The following is a 17,257-nucleotide window of genomic DNA, read 5'->3' on the forward strand; positions in this document are numbered from 1 at the left end:
CATTGTGAAGACTTGCCAACATTCTTCTGTGAATTTGAAAGGCGGTCGACATGTTTCAACTGCAGCTCTCTCTCTTTCTCTCTCTCTCTCTCTTTCCCAGAATTTACATGATGAGGGAAAAGAGAATGTAAACACAAGTCTGGGGTCAAATTCCTTTGTGCTCAAAGCTCCAAGAGAATTAAAATTTTCTACACTTTTTGGATCCCACCCCACCCCTCCTTTTTCTGGCTCAGTCACATGGGAACTTTCATGACTGAATCTTCAAACGCGATGAGGGGAAGGGGTTTGTTGTTGTGTCAACACTGTTGTGTGCACTGCCGTGTTTTGTTGCCCCCATCTTGATGTTGACAGTTCAACAGCACTTTTCCTCAGAAGATTTACTCACTGGAGGATCAGCACAATCAGCAAATCCACTGATGGAGGAGACTAAAGAGGTGGTTATTGGAAATTGTCCTCGCTTCACATTGGTATTTGACCTTGTCTGTATGAGGCCAAACACTCAATGAGGAAACTCATCTAATGCAGTCAAATTATAAACAATAGCTGCTGCACGCACGTCACAATCATGCAGAAATAAACACAAGAATCAAGTGACTTTTGTGACAGTGTGAAGATAGATTGATTGACCGGCCTCCTCAGGGGAGATACAGAATAACTTGTCAGATACTCAGCAAGAAAACTCCCAGCAACAACGTAAATCCACAAAGTCATGTGTTCCACGAGTTAAAAAAAGGGGTATATTTTGGGGCATTGCTATAATACATGAGCTGTGCCCAGAGTGAAGCAGTACAGTCCTGATGTTCTGGAACTTGTCAACACCTGCAACATGAGCTACACTGTCAAGACTACTGTTGAAGATGGTATTCCTGTTTGTTCAGGAGCCATATATTTACCCAGAGATTAATAAAATCAATTGAACGAGGTAAATATAATTTTCCCAGGGAGATTTACGATAACCTTCTTTTTCTATAATCTTTTATGGAAAGTAATAAAGCATTTTAGGTTTGTCGATAAGTTAATCATCATGTGAAAGATCTTCTGCAAGGAAACATTTGAGAGTTTGACCTGGACAGGGATGCACTCTGACAAAGAGGACAGGTGTGAAGCAGTTGGAGCCAGAATCCAATGACTGATATAAAAATTATTTGTAGCTGAACAGTGACACCTGCTGAGCTTCCCAGGCCTGTACAGCAGTACACATCTGCACTTGCCCACATTGAAACTTATATGGAACTCAACATTAAAAGCCATGGATGTACTAATAAACACGTGATTATAAAATAATATGATACATGTTTAAGATGCACTACATGTTTTTTCTGTTTTTATGTCCGCGAAGGACCTTGGAAAGGTGTTTCTTGAAAAGGGCAATTTCAATAAAAAGTGTAATAATAATAACTATTATTATTATAATTGCTGTTTTGGTTGTTGCTATTATTAAGTCTATTGTTATTAAAATCATTATTAAGTATTGATTGCACAGTAAAATAGAAGATCACTCCACATGGAATATGTGTGCAGAACCCTATCTTTCCAATATTTAGTTAGTATAGTTATTTAAAACCATACAATGCAGAATGGCTTTTAATGGTGAATTTTCTGTATTGATTAATTCATTTTTTTCCCCAATATATTTTTATATTTAAACTTTTTTTTACTTTGCAGATGAAGACTGCATCTTATTTCTCAGTTATTAGTGTTTGTGCTTTTATTCCTTTTACCAGTTTTAAGGATTATAGTTTTGCAGGATTAGAGTGCAGCTTTCAGAGTGAGCACACGCTTCAATCACACAAAAACAAGAAAGAAAGAAGATTTATAGTGGGACCATGTCAGACTGAGGACAAATCCTTTTTTCATGCCTACTTCTTTGCCATACTTCTATCCACCGTTCCACATGCCAGTCCTGTAGGTGGCGGTAATGCACTTTTAACCGCCGATCAAATCTAAAGAAGAAGGAGAAGTTGCACCGCCGGTGACACCACACTGAGCGAACCCATCCACACTGCCACGCCCATTCAGCCATCACGGCTACTATAGCAACAGCGACAGTCGAAGTTGAGGCTGTGTCAGAGAAAACAGCCGAAACCCTGCACGTGCCTCCAGTAACAAACACTCACAACCACCCAAAGACCCAGACTGATACCCGGGATGTGCTCCGTCCTCGGCTGTGACTCGTCGCGTCGCTGTGCGAAGCGGTTCAAGTTACCGGAGGACCCAGAGAAGAGGCTGGAGTGGGTCCAGTTCCTCGCTGCAGCCAACAAGCAGCGTTTTAAAGAGTCGTCCTGGACCGACATCACCATATGTAGCGAGCATTTTAAATACGACTGCCTGGTGTATGTGGCCCCCACCGGCTCCGTCCAGCTGACGCCCGGTGCGGCTCCGTCTGTGTGTCTTCCGCCGAAGTCAGTCACACGTGCGCCGGACTTGGAGAGCCCGACACGTTCGGTGATTCTGCGCATTACACCCGATGCGTGTTCACCGTGCGTGACGAGGGACCACGGAGTAGCTCCTCCAAAAAGTGATGCCAAAGTGTCTCGACCGCCCCCTGGTGGGTGGCTGCAGTATGAAGCGGCTTTAAGACGCACACTGAAGTCCGGAGGACTGGTAAGTTTGGTAATGATGAGTTATGAGTGAAACATCTTAGTTTTTGGCCGAGACTTCCTTGTGGTTGGTCGAGCTTGTAGATCAGTGGGATGTCACTGCGCAGAATCTGGCTCCAAATGGGCAAAAAAGATGGCAGCGCTCATACCTGGTATATTTTGGCTTCAGTTTTGGACAGCGGGAGTAAGTGGAGATGAGTTGACCATCTTTAGCTACAGTCCATGGTTTGACTCAAGTCGTGGATATTTTAAAGCAGCACAATGTAACCCCCTCCCTTATTACCTTGTGTAGGAGCCTGAGGAAACCACAGAAGTTACTTCTCAGTGTAATCAACTTTCAAAAAGCACCTACTCTGAAAAATCAAGACTGACTTCAATAGGTACAAAAATGAAATAAATTTTAGTATAATAACAAAAAAATGACATGAAGCATTTTCTCATGTGTTCTTCAAATGTAACTTTCAGGAGTCCTCGTCCCAAGAGGTGTCTCATGTCCAGCGGATACCTCAGATACTCAGGCGCAACCAAAGTATGTGAATGTTGATTTGATACGAGAAAAGTATGTTGTCTTGTTTAATTTGTGCATTTTACATACCGTTTTACAGCTTCATTTTTTATCATTCATTTCCAATTGATCAGAGCCACACTTCCAAAGATGAAGGATAACTTTGCTGTGAAGTTCAGTGCCAGTGTCCCCATAGCTGAAGTTCAACACCGTACAAAGGTAAGGAGGTATAGCAACAGCAGTCAGATATACTATAATAATAAATAAGATTAATTAAGTACAACATGCCAATCTGCAATGTCCACTTATATATACTATATGCTGTTGTATGCATCATTAGTTCAATTCACAAATCAAAACACATCATCTCCTTGCACCTTGTTGTATTTCAACCGTCTGTTTTACTGACTTAAAAAAGTTTATTTTAAATTGTGTCACAGGCAGCCCCGACAGATCACTCAGGATTCTCTGAGATTGTTGCTGTCATTGACCAGGGGGAGAATGAGGCCATGAATGAAACAGCAACATCGAGTGATCAGGGCGACGTGGATTCAGATGAGGACTGGAAAACAAATGATGAGGACACCGAAGATGATGATTTTGAGGAAATTATTAGTTATGGTTTCAGCCCCATAAACCATATCCTCTGCACAGAGTGCGGGAGGTTTTTCGGTAATCGTTGGCCTCACATGTGCGAGCACAAAAGGAAGCCCTATTCGTGCAATATTTGTGGCAAGAGATGTGTCAGTGAGAATGCCCTAAACAGACATAACCGAGTCCACAGTGAAAAATATGAGCACCGGTGCAAATACTGCCACATCACGTTCAAAACAAAGGTGGACAAAATCACTCACGAGCAGATCCACGTAACTGAAGGAAAGCCCTATAAATGTTCTGAATGTTCAGAGAGGTTTGCCTCAAATAAGGATCGCCAAATCCACCTGGACAGTCACAGAGACCCCAAGGATTTAAAATGCCACATCTGTGGGATTGAGTTCCTCTGGTCCCGCTCGGTTGAAAGACACTTGGCTGTGCACACAGGTCTAAAGCCGCATAAGTGCACAGAGTGCGAGCGCAGCTTCAGTCAGGCAAGTCACCTCAAATCTCACATGCGCCTGCACACGGGGGAGAGGCCTTTCAAGTGTCAGCATTGCAGCAAGTGCTTCAATCACAATGTGAGCTTAAAGAGTCACGTCCTGCGCTATCACACATCAAGCTCTGGGTTTGACAAGAATAATGAAAAGAAAAAAGGAAGAGCAAGGGACAGTAGAGTTGCTCGTGGTAAATTAAAAAAAAGAGGTGAAGACTCAGAGTGTGACCATGTAGAGGAAGAACAGGATACAGAAGAGGAAGTGAAGGATAGAATGTATAGACCGAAAAAGAGAAGTACAGGCAGACCCATTGGAAGGCCTAAGAGCAGTGCAGCAGCTAATTTAGTTGTGGCAACTCAATTGGAACGTACACGTTCAAACAACAAGGCTCGAAAACTGCAGGCGACGAAGTCACAGAGAACACAATGCAGCAACGAGGAAAGTGAGAACGAGCCGACTGACAGCGACATGAACACCATGGATTCAGCTGGGGAGGGAGGGAAGAAGAGCAGGGTTGAAAAGAACACAACAAATAATTCTGACAATAACTCTGATTTCGAGCCAGAAGGTCGAAGGAAATAAAAATACAGCAGCCAGACGGGAGGTGACAAGTCAGGGAAGCACAGGGGGTGGTCTGAATGAAGTGGTTGATATGAACAGAATAGAGAATTGTGTTTCAATAACTGTCAACAGAGAGAATCAATATAAAGAAGGTGTCCATACAGAAATTGACTTATTTCCTAAAAAATGACAAACTATGACATATGAGTCGTGTTCAGAGAATCTGATGCTTTCATATCAAAACCTGTTTTAATCTTAATCACTGATGTGTGTTCCATCGAATCTGACTGGATAAAAGTATATTAACCTGGACTGTTGTTAAATGTCTGTGTCTTTCTGCTGTAAAGTTCCGATTCTATCATAACATGTGTAAACTGCTTGAAAGGTTGTCAAGTATATATTCATAGATAATATATATATATATATTTTCAAAATAATCTGTATTATTTATGTGTTTTGTTTAGTCATTTATTCAGAGCTGTATGTTAAGGTAATCTTATGAGACCTATATTATTTATATATATAATTGTTTTTTAATTATAATCTAATGAGAGCTATATGATTGATGTATTTTTACTTTTGGTATTTGATTATTATAAAGATTCTGCTCTGATCCTCCGGTACGCCAGGGGGAGTCCCAAACTTAGAAGTTAACATTGTCAGCGACAAAAGAAGAACCGTATAGCCCCGCCCCCTCCCTCATCACTAGCAATAATGGCTGCCGTGTAGCTCCTCTCTGTGGACCCTGGTCAGAGACTCAGTCCGACCACCACCTTCCAGTCCCCGTGAACCTCCAACATAACCCGGTGTGACCTCTTCGATCAGCGGGGTAGGGTCTGGACCTGTCGCCGGGATGTGCTCCGTCCTCCGCTGCGGTTCGTCGCGTCGCGGTGCGCAGCGGTTCAAGTTGCCGGCGGATCCAGAGAAGAGGCTGGAGTGGGTCCAGTTCGTGTTCGAGGCGAACGGACAGCGGCTCAAAGAGTCGTCCTGGACCGACATCACCATCTGCAGAGAACACTTCACTGATGACTGCTTCGGTAAAACTAAGAGCGGCTCTGTTCAGCTGAGGAGCAGCGCTGTACCATCACTGTGCATCAAGACAGAGCCCGAGGAGGAGGAGGAGGAGGAGCAGGTGGAGGTGAAGCCTGAGTCTGAGGTGAGTCTCAACCAGAGCTGAGCAAGAAAACAATATCAATAATCATCTGTTGCAATATAATCAACAATAGTTATGTGACAAAAGTACATGTTGACATACTGGTTCTCCATTGTCCTGCACAGTTAGGAGGCAAACACATGATTGATCTACATCAGATAAAATGTTTTCTCTGCTCATAAAGAAAAGTTTAAACCCACAATCATCTCTCAGGAGCATCTGTCTTTAAAGGTTCAGTGTGTAGAGTTCAGTGACATCTAGTGGTGAGGATGCACGTTGCAGCTGAATACCCCTCTCCTTACCCTCCCCTTCCCAACATGAAGGAGAACCTCAGTTGTCATATGTAAAAAAACACGGTGGCCTCCGTAGAGAGGACCCAAGTATTCAAATATAATCTTGATATCGTTTTTGGCCACATGGTGCAGCCTTATAGTCTCTACACACCGTATCAACAAAAATACTAGAGACAGCAGCAGTTGACACTGTAGGGTTTGTTCCTGCATCAATTCCATTTCAATTTCAATAAGCTTTATTGGCATGACATCCACATGTGCTGCCAAAGCACAACTTTATTAGATTTAAAGAAGCTTATTAACAATTACAATGTTAGATAATGGGATAAAAACAGATTGAACAAAATATGCAGTCTAAGTAATAGAATTACTCAAGCTTGAACTACATAGAAAAAGAAATGAAAATGGTGAGACTCAGTTGATCGTGTTGTAATACCTGTTTTATTATTATAACATCTATATTATAAATATCTCATGATGTATTTCAGTAGAAATGTTTGTATTGACTTGCCTCTTCGGTACAACCGGCTCTATAATGAGCACTTAACGTAACTCGAGCACTTTGATCTACTTATGTTCCAGTAAGAGCTTCTACTTTTGTTCACGTGCAGGAGCCTGTGGAAATCTCAGAATTTGATTCCCAGTGTGATCAACAACAATCCGACAGTTCTGAAGAATCAATATCACCAGACCATACCACTACTCTTCGTAAGAAAATTCAAATTGTTGTGTTAACAAAAAATTAGTTAGATATATACTCAAATAATATCATATGAGGTATTGACTCTAAATTACATTTACAGATGTGCCAGTTAGCCCGGTGCCAAGCCAAACTCCAGAAGAAGATTATGTTCAGATGCTGAAAAAGGTTAAGAATGTTGATATAATCAGGGAAAAGTAAGTACTTACATGGATTACAACAGGTTACGGTTTTAAAACCTGGATCTTGTTTTAACTATTTCATTGAACTCTTTATTTTTCAGAGCTTCACTTCTCCAGATGAAGGGAAAGTATGTTGTGAATGAAAACCGTCTCCTCCAGTTGTTTGGCAGTAAGTGCCCTTTATGTGATTGTAATGTTAAGATGGAGAAGACTATCCATGGCGGACTCATCGTTGTGAAACGGGAGTGCCTCCAGTGTAAATACAGACACCAGTGGAAAAGCCTGATCGGTGTCGGTGTCCAAGGAGTTGAAGGTCAACACCTGACATACGACACAAAACTAATTTCAGAGGTAAGACATCAGTGATCGATATCGATGTCTATGTAATAAATAATAAATAAAACTGCAATTTTAGTTATGTATATAGTTAATTGCTCTGGTGGCTCTAACAAGATGAATACTTTGTTTTTGCACCCATGCATTGTTTGGCTGTAATATTCAAAACTTCCAACTGTGCTGCACAGACTAAAAGGTTTGATTTACCCACAGTCTGAGGAGAGCGATCATATGAACCATACGGAGGAATCGAGTGATCCGGGTGCTGTGGATTCAGATGAGGACTGGAAGCCGGCAGAGGAGCATTCACTGCCTGCTGAGCTTCATAGTGGATCTGATGAGACTGAAGATGACAATGATGATGTAAGCAATTGTTACGTATTCGCGCCCAACCACAGCGAGCTCTGCACGGAGTGTGGAAAGTTTTTCAGTAAACGTTGGCCTCACACGTGTGAACACAAAGCAAAGCCCTATTCTTGCAATATTTGTGGCAAGAGATGTGTCAGTGTGGTTGCTCTAAACCGACATAGCAGAGTCCACAACGAAAACTATGAGCATCGGTGCAAATACTGCCACAGAACGTTCAAAACAAAGGTGGACAAAATCACTCACCAGCAGATTCACGTAACCGAAGGAAAGCCCTATAAATGCCCTGACTGTTCTGAGACCTTTGCCTCGAACAAGGATCGTGAAATCCACCTGGAGGATCACAGAGGCCCCAAGCAGTTAACATGTCCCTTTTGTGGGATTGAATTTAACCGTACCCTGTCTATTCAGAGACACTTAATGGTTCACACAGGTCAAAAGCCGTTCAAGTGTTCTGAGTGTCAACGCGGCTTCAACCAGGCAAGTCATCTCAAATCTCACATGCGCCTGCACACGGGGGAGAGGCCTTTCAAGTGTCAGCATTGCGACAAGTGCTTTAATCACAATGTGAGCTTAAAGAGTCATATCCAGCGTTATCACACTTCCAATCCTGTGCATGAACGAAAGAGGGGCAGAAAGAGCAAAACTGTGAACACTGAAGCAACTGATTCTCAGGAGAAAGCGGAGGAGAGATGGGCAGAGCCAGAGCCGGAGGAAGAGCTTGATGAAAAAGAGCCGTTACAGAAGAAGAGAAAATTAAAGCCAAGAAGCAAAAGGAGCACAGGTAGACCCATAGGAAGGCCTAAGAGAAATTCGGAAGAGAATTTGTCCCTGGAAGGGGAAAATCAAGACCTGGGTTCAAACACTGAGACCGGAAAATCAAAGGCATGGACGTCAAAGACAACAGAGGGCAGTGATGAAGAGAGCGATGACGAGCCGCCTGAAAGCAACATGTCTTTTGACTCAAATGAGGAGGAGGATTTTAGGAGTGAGAAAGTAACATCAAGCCCAAGCAGATCAAGAGGAAGCCCCAGAATGTCTGACCCAGACACTGACTTTGACCCAGAAGAATCAAAGGAAGAGGAAGAGCAGATGGAGCAGACGCTTGAACATTAAACTGCACTAAACTATTTCCCCTTTTGTGAAAGCAACACTGTGCAACTTTTTTACCTTCAAATAGCAGCTTTAAAATGACTTTGATGGTTCACTGACTTAGATTAGGAACGGTGCTTTCTTTCCCACTCCTCTCCCTGAACGCTGTTTTCATGTCACTTTGATGAATGGGTACTGTGAGAAGTCTGTTGACTGATTCATTCAGTCACAGTTTAAATTGTCTGAATCAAGCCCAGCAATTTAAAGAGTAATGCTGAACTTGAGATCAGTTAAAAAGATGCAGACATTATTAAATACTTGTGTTTAAACTCCAGTTTTCAGCAAGGAACCTTAAAATATCAAACATTTAAACAAAGTTTGTTTTATTTGTTACATCGCCAGCTCTTCTGGTTCAGGAAGCTGGGGATGATGGGTAATATCCACAGTGCAGTGCTCAGGTCAAGTGATTATCTCTGTTTTTATCTGAGCCCAACACAAGTAATCACGATGTGTGGCTGCAGGGGTCGCTGTTGCTCATCAACAATTACCATGCGTTGTTTTAGGAGAAATATAATTTAGTGAGTGTCATACAGAACTGGACTGTTTCCATTATAGATCTATGGTCTCACAATCAGGTATGATGACAAACTAAACTTTTTGTTTGCTAGGGGATAATCTCTTGTCACTTTCCAGATTCTTTGAATCCTGTTAACTGATCAGACTGAATATAAGTATAGATTAAACTGAACTGATGTGAGGTGCCTGTGTTCTTTTGTTTCTTTTATTTCCATGACAAGGACATATACTGTCCATGAAAATGATCTGTGTTAACTGGACACAGGAGCCACATCCAGAGTGATTATTTCTGAAGTGGTCACCAGTTCCTTCCATTATATCCATGTTAAGCCCATTGCTAGAAACCTAAAAAGAACACCAACACCCAAAATGCACTGGGCTCCTAGCCTTCCTAGGCCACGCCCAGGTCGTTCCTATTGGTTGATCTCGACAAGACCTCCGGGTGTGTTTGTAAATGTTGGCGGCGGGTGGGTAGTTGGCGGGTGGGATGCGGGGCTCAGGTGTCGTAGGACCGAGAGGTTCTGGGTCAACATCTCGGGCAAGTATGGTCTCGACCTGCATTGTTCCTGAGTGTAAGGACTCGAAGAGGAAGCGTCTTGCCGGGGTGAGGTATCACCGGTTTCGAGTGAGCTGTCCCAGCCTCTGCAGGCGGTGGCTGAAGGCGGCGAATAACCCGAAGTATGGCGGGAACACCGCGATGGCAGCTCTTAGAAACCTGCGGGTGTGTAGCCTCCATTTCAGACCGGAGGACTACGAGCGGAACGTGTTGGACCAAACCGTCAAGAACCTGAAGGAATGCGCCGTCCCGTCCATTAACCTGGGTGGGGGGGGGGGCCGGGACCACCTGTCAAACCAGTCCGCACAGGTGGGTCTGCTGCCGGGGTGGTTCATGTCCCAATAATATGACTCTGATGTCCTCTGAGTTAAAGAAGCATCACTGATGAACTGATGAACCCATTCACGGGACTGAAGCCAGGCCCGTCCTGCACAGCCCAGACCCCGCCCACCCGCCACAGACACGAACACAGAGGTATGACTGAGGAGCATGTAACTGTTTTTATACTTCACACCAACCACACCAACCCGAGTTCGTCCTGGTTGTCTCAGAAAGGTGCTAATGGTGGCGAAGGGACTGTTTGAACGTGAACACACACTGAGGCTACAGCCGGGATACGCTCGGCTTAAAAAACAAGCGAACCCGCCCTTATGTCCCCGCCCATTCCGTTTGCCGTCTGCTAATGAAGGCTAACTGTTAGCTAGCGTGTTCACACTGCCGTCTGCACTTCAACTCAGTCCAGATACTGTTTTTACACACACAGGGACCAGGCTAATATCCGGGATGTGCTCCGTCCTCCGCTGCGGCTCGTCGCGTCGCGGTGCGCAGCGGTTCAAGTTGCCGGAGGATCCAGAGAAGAGGCTGGAGTGGGTCCAGTTTGTGTTCGAGGTGAACGGACAGCGGCTCAAAGAGTCGTCCTGGACCGACATCACCATCTGCAGAGAACACTTCACTGATGACTGCTTCGGTAAAACTAAGAGCGGCTCTGTTCAGCTGAGGAGCAGCGCTGTGCCATCACTGCGCGGGACATCTGAGCCAGGCGACCGTGTGGAGAACCCCCGGTCTGTGGTGAGTGCTGCTGGGACATCTGTGGTCCACATCTGCTACCGTCCATGTCCTGCTCATTCACACACACACACACACACACACACACACACACACACACACACACACACACACACACACACACACACACACACGTCTCTCTATAGTTGCAAAGACACTCCTAGACATAATGCATTCCCTAGCCCCTTACCGTAACTTTAACCATCACAACTGAATGCCTAATCCCCCACCCCCCCCAAAAAAAATGCTCACCCTAAAATCAAGTCTTAATCCTCAAACAAGCCTTTGCAATTGTGAGGACCGGCCAAAATGATCTTGCAGTGTTTGTATTGAACCAGAATCGGCCCTCATAACTATAGAAAGACATGCACACACACTACACACACGAGAGAGGACTTTACATTAACTTACTCTAACTTTAACCATTGTTACTTCTTGCATAAAATATGTCTTCACCTTTTAAGTTAAACGATTCACATTATAGGGACAGATCTACAGACAACATAAGTTATACCTGGACCACACACACACACACACACACACACACACTGCAGGTTTGCACAGCTCTACTTATTAGTAAAATGCAAAGTCCAAACTTTGCATTGACTTCTATTCAGTTTGGAACTTTATCCCTAACCTCAATCCAACCACATTTCATGTCTTCGAGTCGTGCGTCTCCATGACTTCAGAGGACATGCCATTGACTTGCATTCATATCCTGGAGACTAAACCTCAACCCGAATCTTAAAAGGGGTCTTTTTATGGTAACTTGCTTTTTGTTCCAGTCCTCATGATGTGACCGTGCAGAGTTAGATGTATTTACTTATTACATAAGGAATACATTGACACCACACACACACACACACACACACACACACACACAGAGCTGTCATATATTTATATATAAAGTCACTTAAAGCTGCTGTGTGTGGTCATTCAAATAAATGTGTGTTGTACTCTCCACTCCCTGTGTTTAACTTAAGTTTTTCCTCCTGTGATTTTGTGCAGGAGCCTGTGGAGACCACAAAAGTCTCTTCCTCCTCTGAAAAATCAAAACACACCTCAACTGGTAAGAAACTTAATCCACACAGTGGAATTAGAAGATTAAGTGGGTATGTATGTTTGAAGTGGCGTGGTGGTTCAGCGGTTAGTTAACATCATCACCTCACAGGATTTTGTCTGGCTGGGGCCTTGATGTGTGGAGTTTGTGTGTTCTCTGAAGTTGGGAACTTTGTTTTGAGTGGTAGAGTCTCAGTGTCATGTTTGCCTGATGTTTCAGATGTGGTCACCACCGGATGTGGACCACAAGAACAAAAGGTTTTGAACAAGGACAAGTAAGTTACAATTTCTCAGCATTTGTCTTTGCTTTTTAAACATGCAGCTCAAAAAGCTTGATTTTGATTGTTCATTTTTTTCAGAGCTGCAGCTGTACAGATGAAAAAATATGATGTGAGTGAAACCCACCTGGTCCAGTTGCTTCATCACAAATGTCTGTCATGTTGCTGTAAGCTTGACATGGAGAAGGTCACCTGTGGGGTAGTGATCGCCTTGAAGCAGCAGCGTCGTTGGTGTGAATACAGAAACCAGTGGAAAGGCCACGTCAATGCCAGGTTACCAGCAGATGGATTAAAGGGATAGTTCACCCAAAAATTAATATGTACTCAATACTCATTATCTACTTCTGGAGTATCAGGGGTAAACAGTGAAGCAGCCGAATCCAATACAACTGAAGAAATGAGTGACCTATCTTCGTAAAGAAACAAAACATGCCTCCATACTGCTCATGTGGTGTCATACAAGTGTCCGGAAGCCCTGACATTCAAATTTGACTTGAAACAAAAATTATTTTTGAGTTAATCGGGATTAAGGCCTGTTCTTCAGTAACAACAGACACCGAGGAGCCGATGTCTCCAGTTGTTCGGTGAGTAAACTTTTAACATCTTCACATGTTCTCTGTGCTCCACAAACATTTGAAAACTGTGTTTCTATGTGTTCTTACTAGAGAAGAGGAAACTGTTAGCATGCTAGTTAATGTCCCAGTGAATGTAAATTACGATGCTTGCTAGCTAGTTAGCTGATAGCTTTGCAATGCTGGAGGGCTGCTAACATGTGTTAACCAGGTGTTAAAGTTAAGAGTTTTGTTGTGATTACTGCTGTATGCATGTCTAAAGTGAATCAGGTGAAAAGTTGTGTGTAAGTCTAAGTAGTTATGTAGTGAAGCTTTCAGATGATACTCACTGTAGGATAAACAGACAGTAAGTTAACTACATTGGATTTTCATGATTGCATCAGTTTTGTGATTTCTCCTGGGCTGTGGATGTTGGATTTCTTGGTGCCAGTGTCTTCATGTCTAATTCAATCTGATTCTTTAATTCTGAAGTGATAATGTCTGATTGTTACCAACTAATTCATGAATTAATTACATTTCTCTCTGCTGACAGGCTTTTGTATGGTTTTACTTTTTAATCATCCACGAATCTACCAGAGGCCGAAGGACTGAAGCTTTAGTTGATGATGATGATGATGTGAAACCAATGGACCTTATCCAAGGATCAAATGACTGATGTCAACAGAAGGAAGACGTCATGTGTGGGGCAGAATAGTTGGTGCCATTCTCGATAACAACATCCTTAATTATTCGACATGTGATGATGTCGATAAACCACCTTCAGTTTCCTCTGAGATGACAGAACAGAACTTTGTGTTTGATTCTCTTTATTCTCAGATTCAGTTTCTTACCTTTTACTTAATTTCTGCAGTTTTTAGAGGTGGTAGTAACATTTCGAAAACATAACTTATTTACCTAGAATTAGTAAATGGATCAACTTCAGCAGTCACAACCTTCACAGGTAAGTGTGCACCGATGTGACATGAAGAGTCCTCAGTCGTAAGCAGCTGGAACTGTACAACCAGACTTCTATAACAAATGTTTTCTGCTGTTAACACTTTAAAAGTATGTATCAGAATACAAACTATGTTTACTTAACCTCTGATATTTGTGATTAAACTGTACTGAGTACATTTTCCATTGACTACAGATGACTTGCCTGGTTTTTGCACATTTACCTTAACTTTGCTTATAATAAATCAAACAGGACACTTTGGTGAATTCATGTTTTCAGTCATTAAATGTTGTCTCAACTTAGATCTTAACTATCAATGATTGATTTGATTAAAACCAAAATGTAAAAGGCCTGTAATTAATTTCACATTTCAAAAACACATCCATCAAAGTATTTTTGTATGATTACGATACCGTGCATGTTGCTGCTGTGAATTTTTACCAGATGCTTCTTAGAACCGTGAATAATAAAATAGTTTCATAAATAACTTTATTGCAGATTAAACTGAATTTATTTATAATCCAACAAAAATGAAATACAGTTGTCACAGTAGGATCAAGATAAACATGATCTTCACTGTAGGATGATTACTCTCGTGCTTGATATTTAGTGAGTATAATTTACAGTAGAAGAGTTAGAATTGAGAGCTGCTCTTACATTTAAAATGTTTAACAGAGTCTGAGAAGCCAAAAGAATTCTGACACAAATCTGCCTCACGTCTCTTCCTCCAGGCAGGTGCACCTCACAATTTGAAATGTCTGATTAAGAACAATCTTTAAATAGTTCCTTGCTTGTGCTTCCTTTTTTGTTATCTGGCTGTAGTATTCAGCACTGTTAAGACTTTAAAAAGTTAAAGGTTGTCATTCTTGTCATTGTCTTGTTCACAGGCAATGCCAACAGATAACATCCCCTGCAGTGCAGACGCCTTTGCGATTATCACTTTGAGCGATGAAGAGACCGTTAAAGACAGCAATCCCTCGGATGAAGAGGAGAGTGGTGATGAAGGTGGGCGGAATTCAGACAGTGAGTGGAATCCATTGGATGTGATTTTTCTGGAAGAGGCGTTCCTTCAGGACTCTGAGGAGGAAACCGAAGATGAAGGCGAAGAGGACGAAGATTCCCTCAAAATTAACGAGCTCTGCAATGAGTGTGGATGTTTTTTCAACTCTCTGAAGCCTCACACATGCGAACACAAAATCAAGCCCTTTTCCTGCAATATTTGCGGCAAAAGATGTGTTTCTGAAGGTGCTCTAAAAATTCACAGCAGAGTCCACTGTGAAACCTATGAAATTCCTTGCAAATACTGCCACGTTACATTCAAAAGAAAGGTGGACAAACTTAAACACGAGCAGATTCACGTGGACAGAAACGATCCCTACAAATGTCCTGACTGTCCAAAGATATTTCCCACCAGTAAAGCGCGCAGGATCCACCTGTCATACCACAGAACGTCAAGGGAGTTCAAATGTGGAGTTTGTGGGTTTGAATTTAAGGATATACATCATCTTCGGAGACATTCTGTCGTGCACACAGGTTTGAAACCATACAAATGTTCGGTGTGCGAACGTGGGTTCAACCAGGCGAGCAACCTCAAATCCCACATGCGTGTGCACACGGGGGAGAAGCCATACAAGTGTCCGCATTGTGACAAATCCTTCAATCACAATGTGAGCTTGAAGAGTCATGTCCAGCGTTGCCACTCGTCCAGGTCTGGGCATGAGCATAATATGTGTAAGATCAGTGAAAAGGTGAGCAGCGCTAGTGACGCAGAGGACAATGAGAATAAGAGAGGTGCTGGTTCTGAGTCTGACAATGCAGACAAACAAGACCCAGGAGAGACGAGGCAGAAGGACACGACAGGTTTGCCAAAACGTTGTAGGAGCCGCACAGGGAGATCCAGAGGAAGGCCTAATTCAAACCCAGATTTTAACTCTGTTCTTTCAGGGCAAAATGAAGACCAGTGTTCGAAGACTTCAAAATCAAAGGGAAAGAAGCTAAAGAAAGGTGTTGCCAGCGATGAGGAACGTGAGGGGATGCAATCGGACAGCGACACATCCGTCCACTCAGAAGAGGAGCAGGAGCAGAAAGCAGAGAGGACCACGGGGACAGCGAGAAGACGACCAAAAAAGGACGATGACGGTGATTTTCACCCAGAAGAAGAAAATGAAAATAAAAAGTGTAAGAGTAGCGATAAGAGGAGGGGTAGATGAAGGAAGAAGATAGTGGGCTGAAATTTCTGTAAATACACAGAATCAATTAATTAATTTGATGTTAGGAGTTCTGAAAAGCAAGGAGACAAGAAGGCCACACAGAACTTGATCGATATATAGTAGATATATGAAAACAAAACATCAGATGAGGGTCATTCATTTACACTGTTATCACTTTACAACAATATAAATACTTTTAGTGGTGCTAAAAGTAGAAGAAAGATGTATTAAGTATTAAGCTCGTCATGGCAGCTTTTAGCAATGACACAAACCCTCCTGGGCTCTGGGTGTACGTCAGTTTAAGTTAAAATAATTACAAACTCCCTTTGGGAAATCTGAGTCAGACAATAAACAAAATAAAGAATTTTGTTTTTTTTAAAGCATACTCTTCGTTCATAGTCAGCATTGTGAAATGAATACTGACAGATCAAACTCAAATAGTTTTAAGGTACAGGCACTGTAATAAAGTTGGTTGCTATTTCTTTTTTGTCAGTATGAAGCTGAAAAACTAAATGTCAAGATTTTTCAACCAGTAGTGGAAGGAGAAAAATGTTTTAGTTCACAAATCAATAGTACAGAATTTTAATCGCTGGCCTTTGAATTGGTAGACACAAAAGGAAGGTTTGGTATTTTCGCTGGATTGTAAGTTCTGGCACCAAATTGTATCCCATTAAAAAAAGAATATCATACATTTTGGATTGATCTGCTTTTTTCCCAGGATTCACGTCAGCATCTTATCAAAATCAACTGAGACACTGACCAAGTCGTAGATGAACCGTTTATCCATCACAGTGATGTAAAATAAAGAGAGCGATGGTTTTGAAACTCCCTTTGACATTTCATGGCGTTCTGACATTTGAGAGTTCTATGATTTTTATGATGCCAGTGCTGGATCACAGATTGTCTTCGGACTTGAATCCCCCACTATCCTTTTTACCCTGACAGATCAGATTTAAACCTCAGCGCTCCCACTGGAGAGGGCTGAGCAGCAGCCCCTGCTTGCAATGGTGTTTAATGAGAATGTGAAAAACAAATTCATAAATAAGCTAGAATGGCACTCAGTAGAACACACAGCTCTGCCAAGGTCCAACTGCTCCTTTAAATTAAATCAAACTGCATCAAATTGCA

The 17,257-nt window shown here is 42.5% G+C and overlaps 3 protein-coding genes across 4 annotated transcripts; all 3 read left to right on the forward strand.

Moving 5' to 3' along the window:
• Nucleotides 1–1,935: 1,935 nt before the first annotated feature.
• Nucleotides 1,936–5,074, forward strand: LOC138405071 (uncharacterized). The gene is made up of 5 exons (XM_069511067.1): nucleotides 1,936–2,604; nucleotides 2,893–2,980; nucleotides 3,066–3,129; nucleotides 3,240–3,324; nucleotides 3,546–5,074. Exons 1-5 carry the CDS (start codon nucleotides 2,149–2,151, stop codon nucleotides 4,776–4,778), a joined length of 1,926 nt encoding a protein of 641 aa, XP_069367168.1. The 5' UTR covers nucleotides 1,936–2,148; the 3' UTR covers nucleotides 4,779–5,074.
• A 359-nt stretch (nucleotides 5,075–5,433) lies between these two features.
• LOC138405070 (zinc finger protein 568-like) lies at nucleotides 5,434–9,636 on the forward strand. The gene is made up of 5 exons (XM_069511066.1): nucleotides 5,434–5,913; nucleotides 6,815–6,911; nucleotides 7,007–7,100; nucleotides 7,187–7,436; nucleotides 7,635–9,636. Exons 1-5 carry the CDS (start codon nucleotides 5,611–5,613, stop codon nucleotides 8,901–8,903), a joined length of 2,013 nt encoding a protein of 670 aa, XP_069367167.1. The 5' UTR covers nucleotides 5,434–5,610; the 3' UTR covers nucleotides 8,904–9,636.
• Nucleotides 9,637–10,283: 647 nt separating this feature from the next.
• On the forward strand, nucleotides 10,284–16,818 carry LOC109638785 (uncharacterized). Of its 2 annotated transcripts, XM_069511069.1 has the most exons (7): nucleotides 10,284–10,485; nucleotides 10,775–11,079; nucleotides 12,085–12,145; nucleotides 12,356–12,410; nucleotides 12,495–12,525; nucleotides 14,807–15,779; nucleotides 15,864–16,506. In XM_069511069.1, the coding sequence occupies exons 1-7, from the start codon at nucleotides 10,404–10,406 to the stop codon at nucleotides 16,127–16,129; spliced, it is 1,773 nt and encodes a 590-aa protein (XP_069367170.1). In that variant the 5' UTR covers nucleotides 10,284–10,403; the 3' UTR covers nucleotides 16,130–16,506. The 2 variants fall into 2 exon arrangements, with proteins under 2 accessions (XP_069367170.1, XP_069367169.1); XM_069511068.1 differs by having other exon boundaries at nucleotides 14,807–16,818.
• The last annotated feature ends 439 nt before the right edge of the window (nucleotides 16,819–17,257 follow it).

This window comes from Paralichthys olivaceus, chromosome 16, assembly GCF_024713975.1.
Source record: "Paralichthys olivaceus isolate ysfri-2021 chromosome 16, ASM2471397v2, whole genome shotgun sequence".
Lineage (NCBI taxonomy): Eukaryota > Metazoa > Chordata > Actinopteri > Pleuronectiformes > Paralichthyidae > Paralichthys > Paralichthys olivaceus.

Bases quoted from the DNA above. Each gene is read 5' to 3' on its own strand.
- LOC138405071 (XM_069511067.1), top strand. From the start codon at position 2,149: ATGTGCTCCGTCCTCGGCTGTGACTCGTCGCGTCGCTGTGCGAAGCGG. The intron at 3,130-3,239 runs GTATGTGAATGT...CCAATTGATCAG, and splicing joins GATACTCAGGCGCAACCAAA to AGCCACACTTCCAAAGATGA. The intron at 3,325-3,545 runs GTAAGGAGGTAT...ATTGTGTCACAG, and splicing joins AAGTTCAACACCGTACAAAG to GCAGCCCCGACAGATCACTC.
- LOC138405070 (XM_069511066.1), top strand. From the start codon at position 5,611: ATGTGCTCCGTCCTCCGCTGCGGTTCGTCGCGTCGCGGTGCGCAGCGG. The intron at 7,101-7,186 runs GTAAGTACTTAC...TTTATTTTTCAG, and splicing joins GTTGATATAATCAGGGAAAA to AGCTTCACTTCTCCAGATGA. The intron at 7,437-7,634 runs GTAAGACATCAG...ATTTACCCACAG, and splicing joins ACACAAAACTAATTTCAGAG to TCTGAGGAGAGCGATCATAT.
- LOC109638785 (XM_069511068.1), top strand. From the start codon at position 10,404: ATGAACCCATTCACGGGACTGAAGCCAGGCCCGTCCTGCACAGCCCAG. The intron at 11,080-12,084 runs GTGAGTGCTGCT...GATTTTGTGCAG, and splicing joins TGGAGAACCCCCGGTCTGTG to GAGCCTGTGGAGACCACAAA. The intron at 12,526-14,806 runs GTGAGTGAAACC...TCTTGTTCACAG, and splicing joins TACAGATGAAAAAATATGAT to GCAATGCCAACAGATAACAT.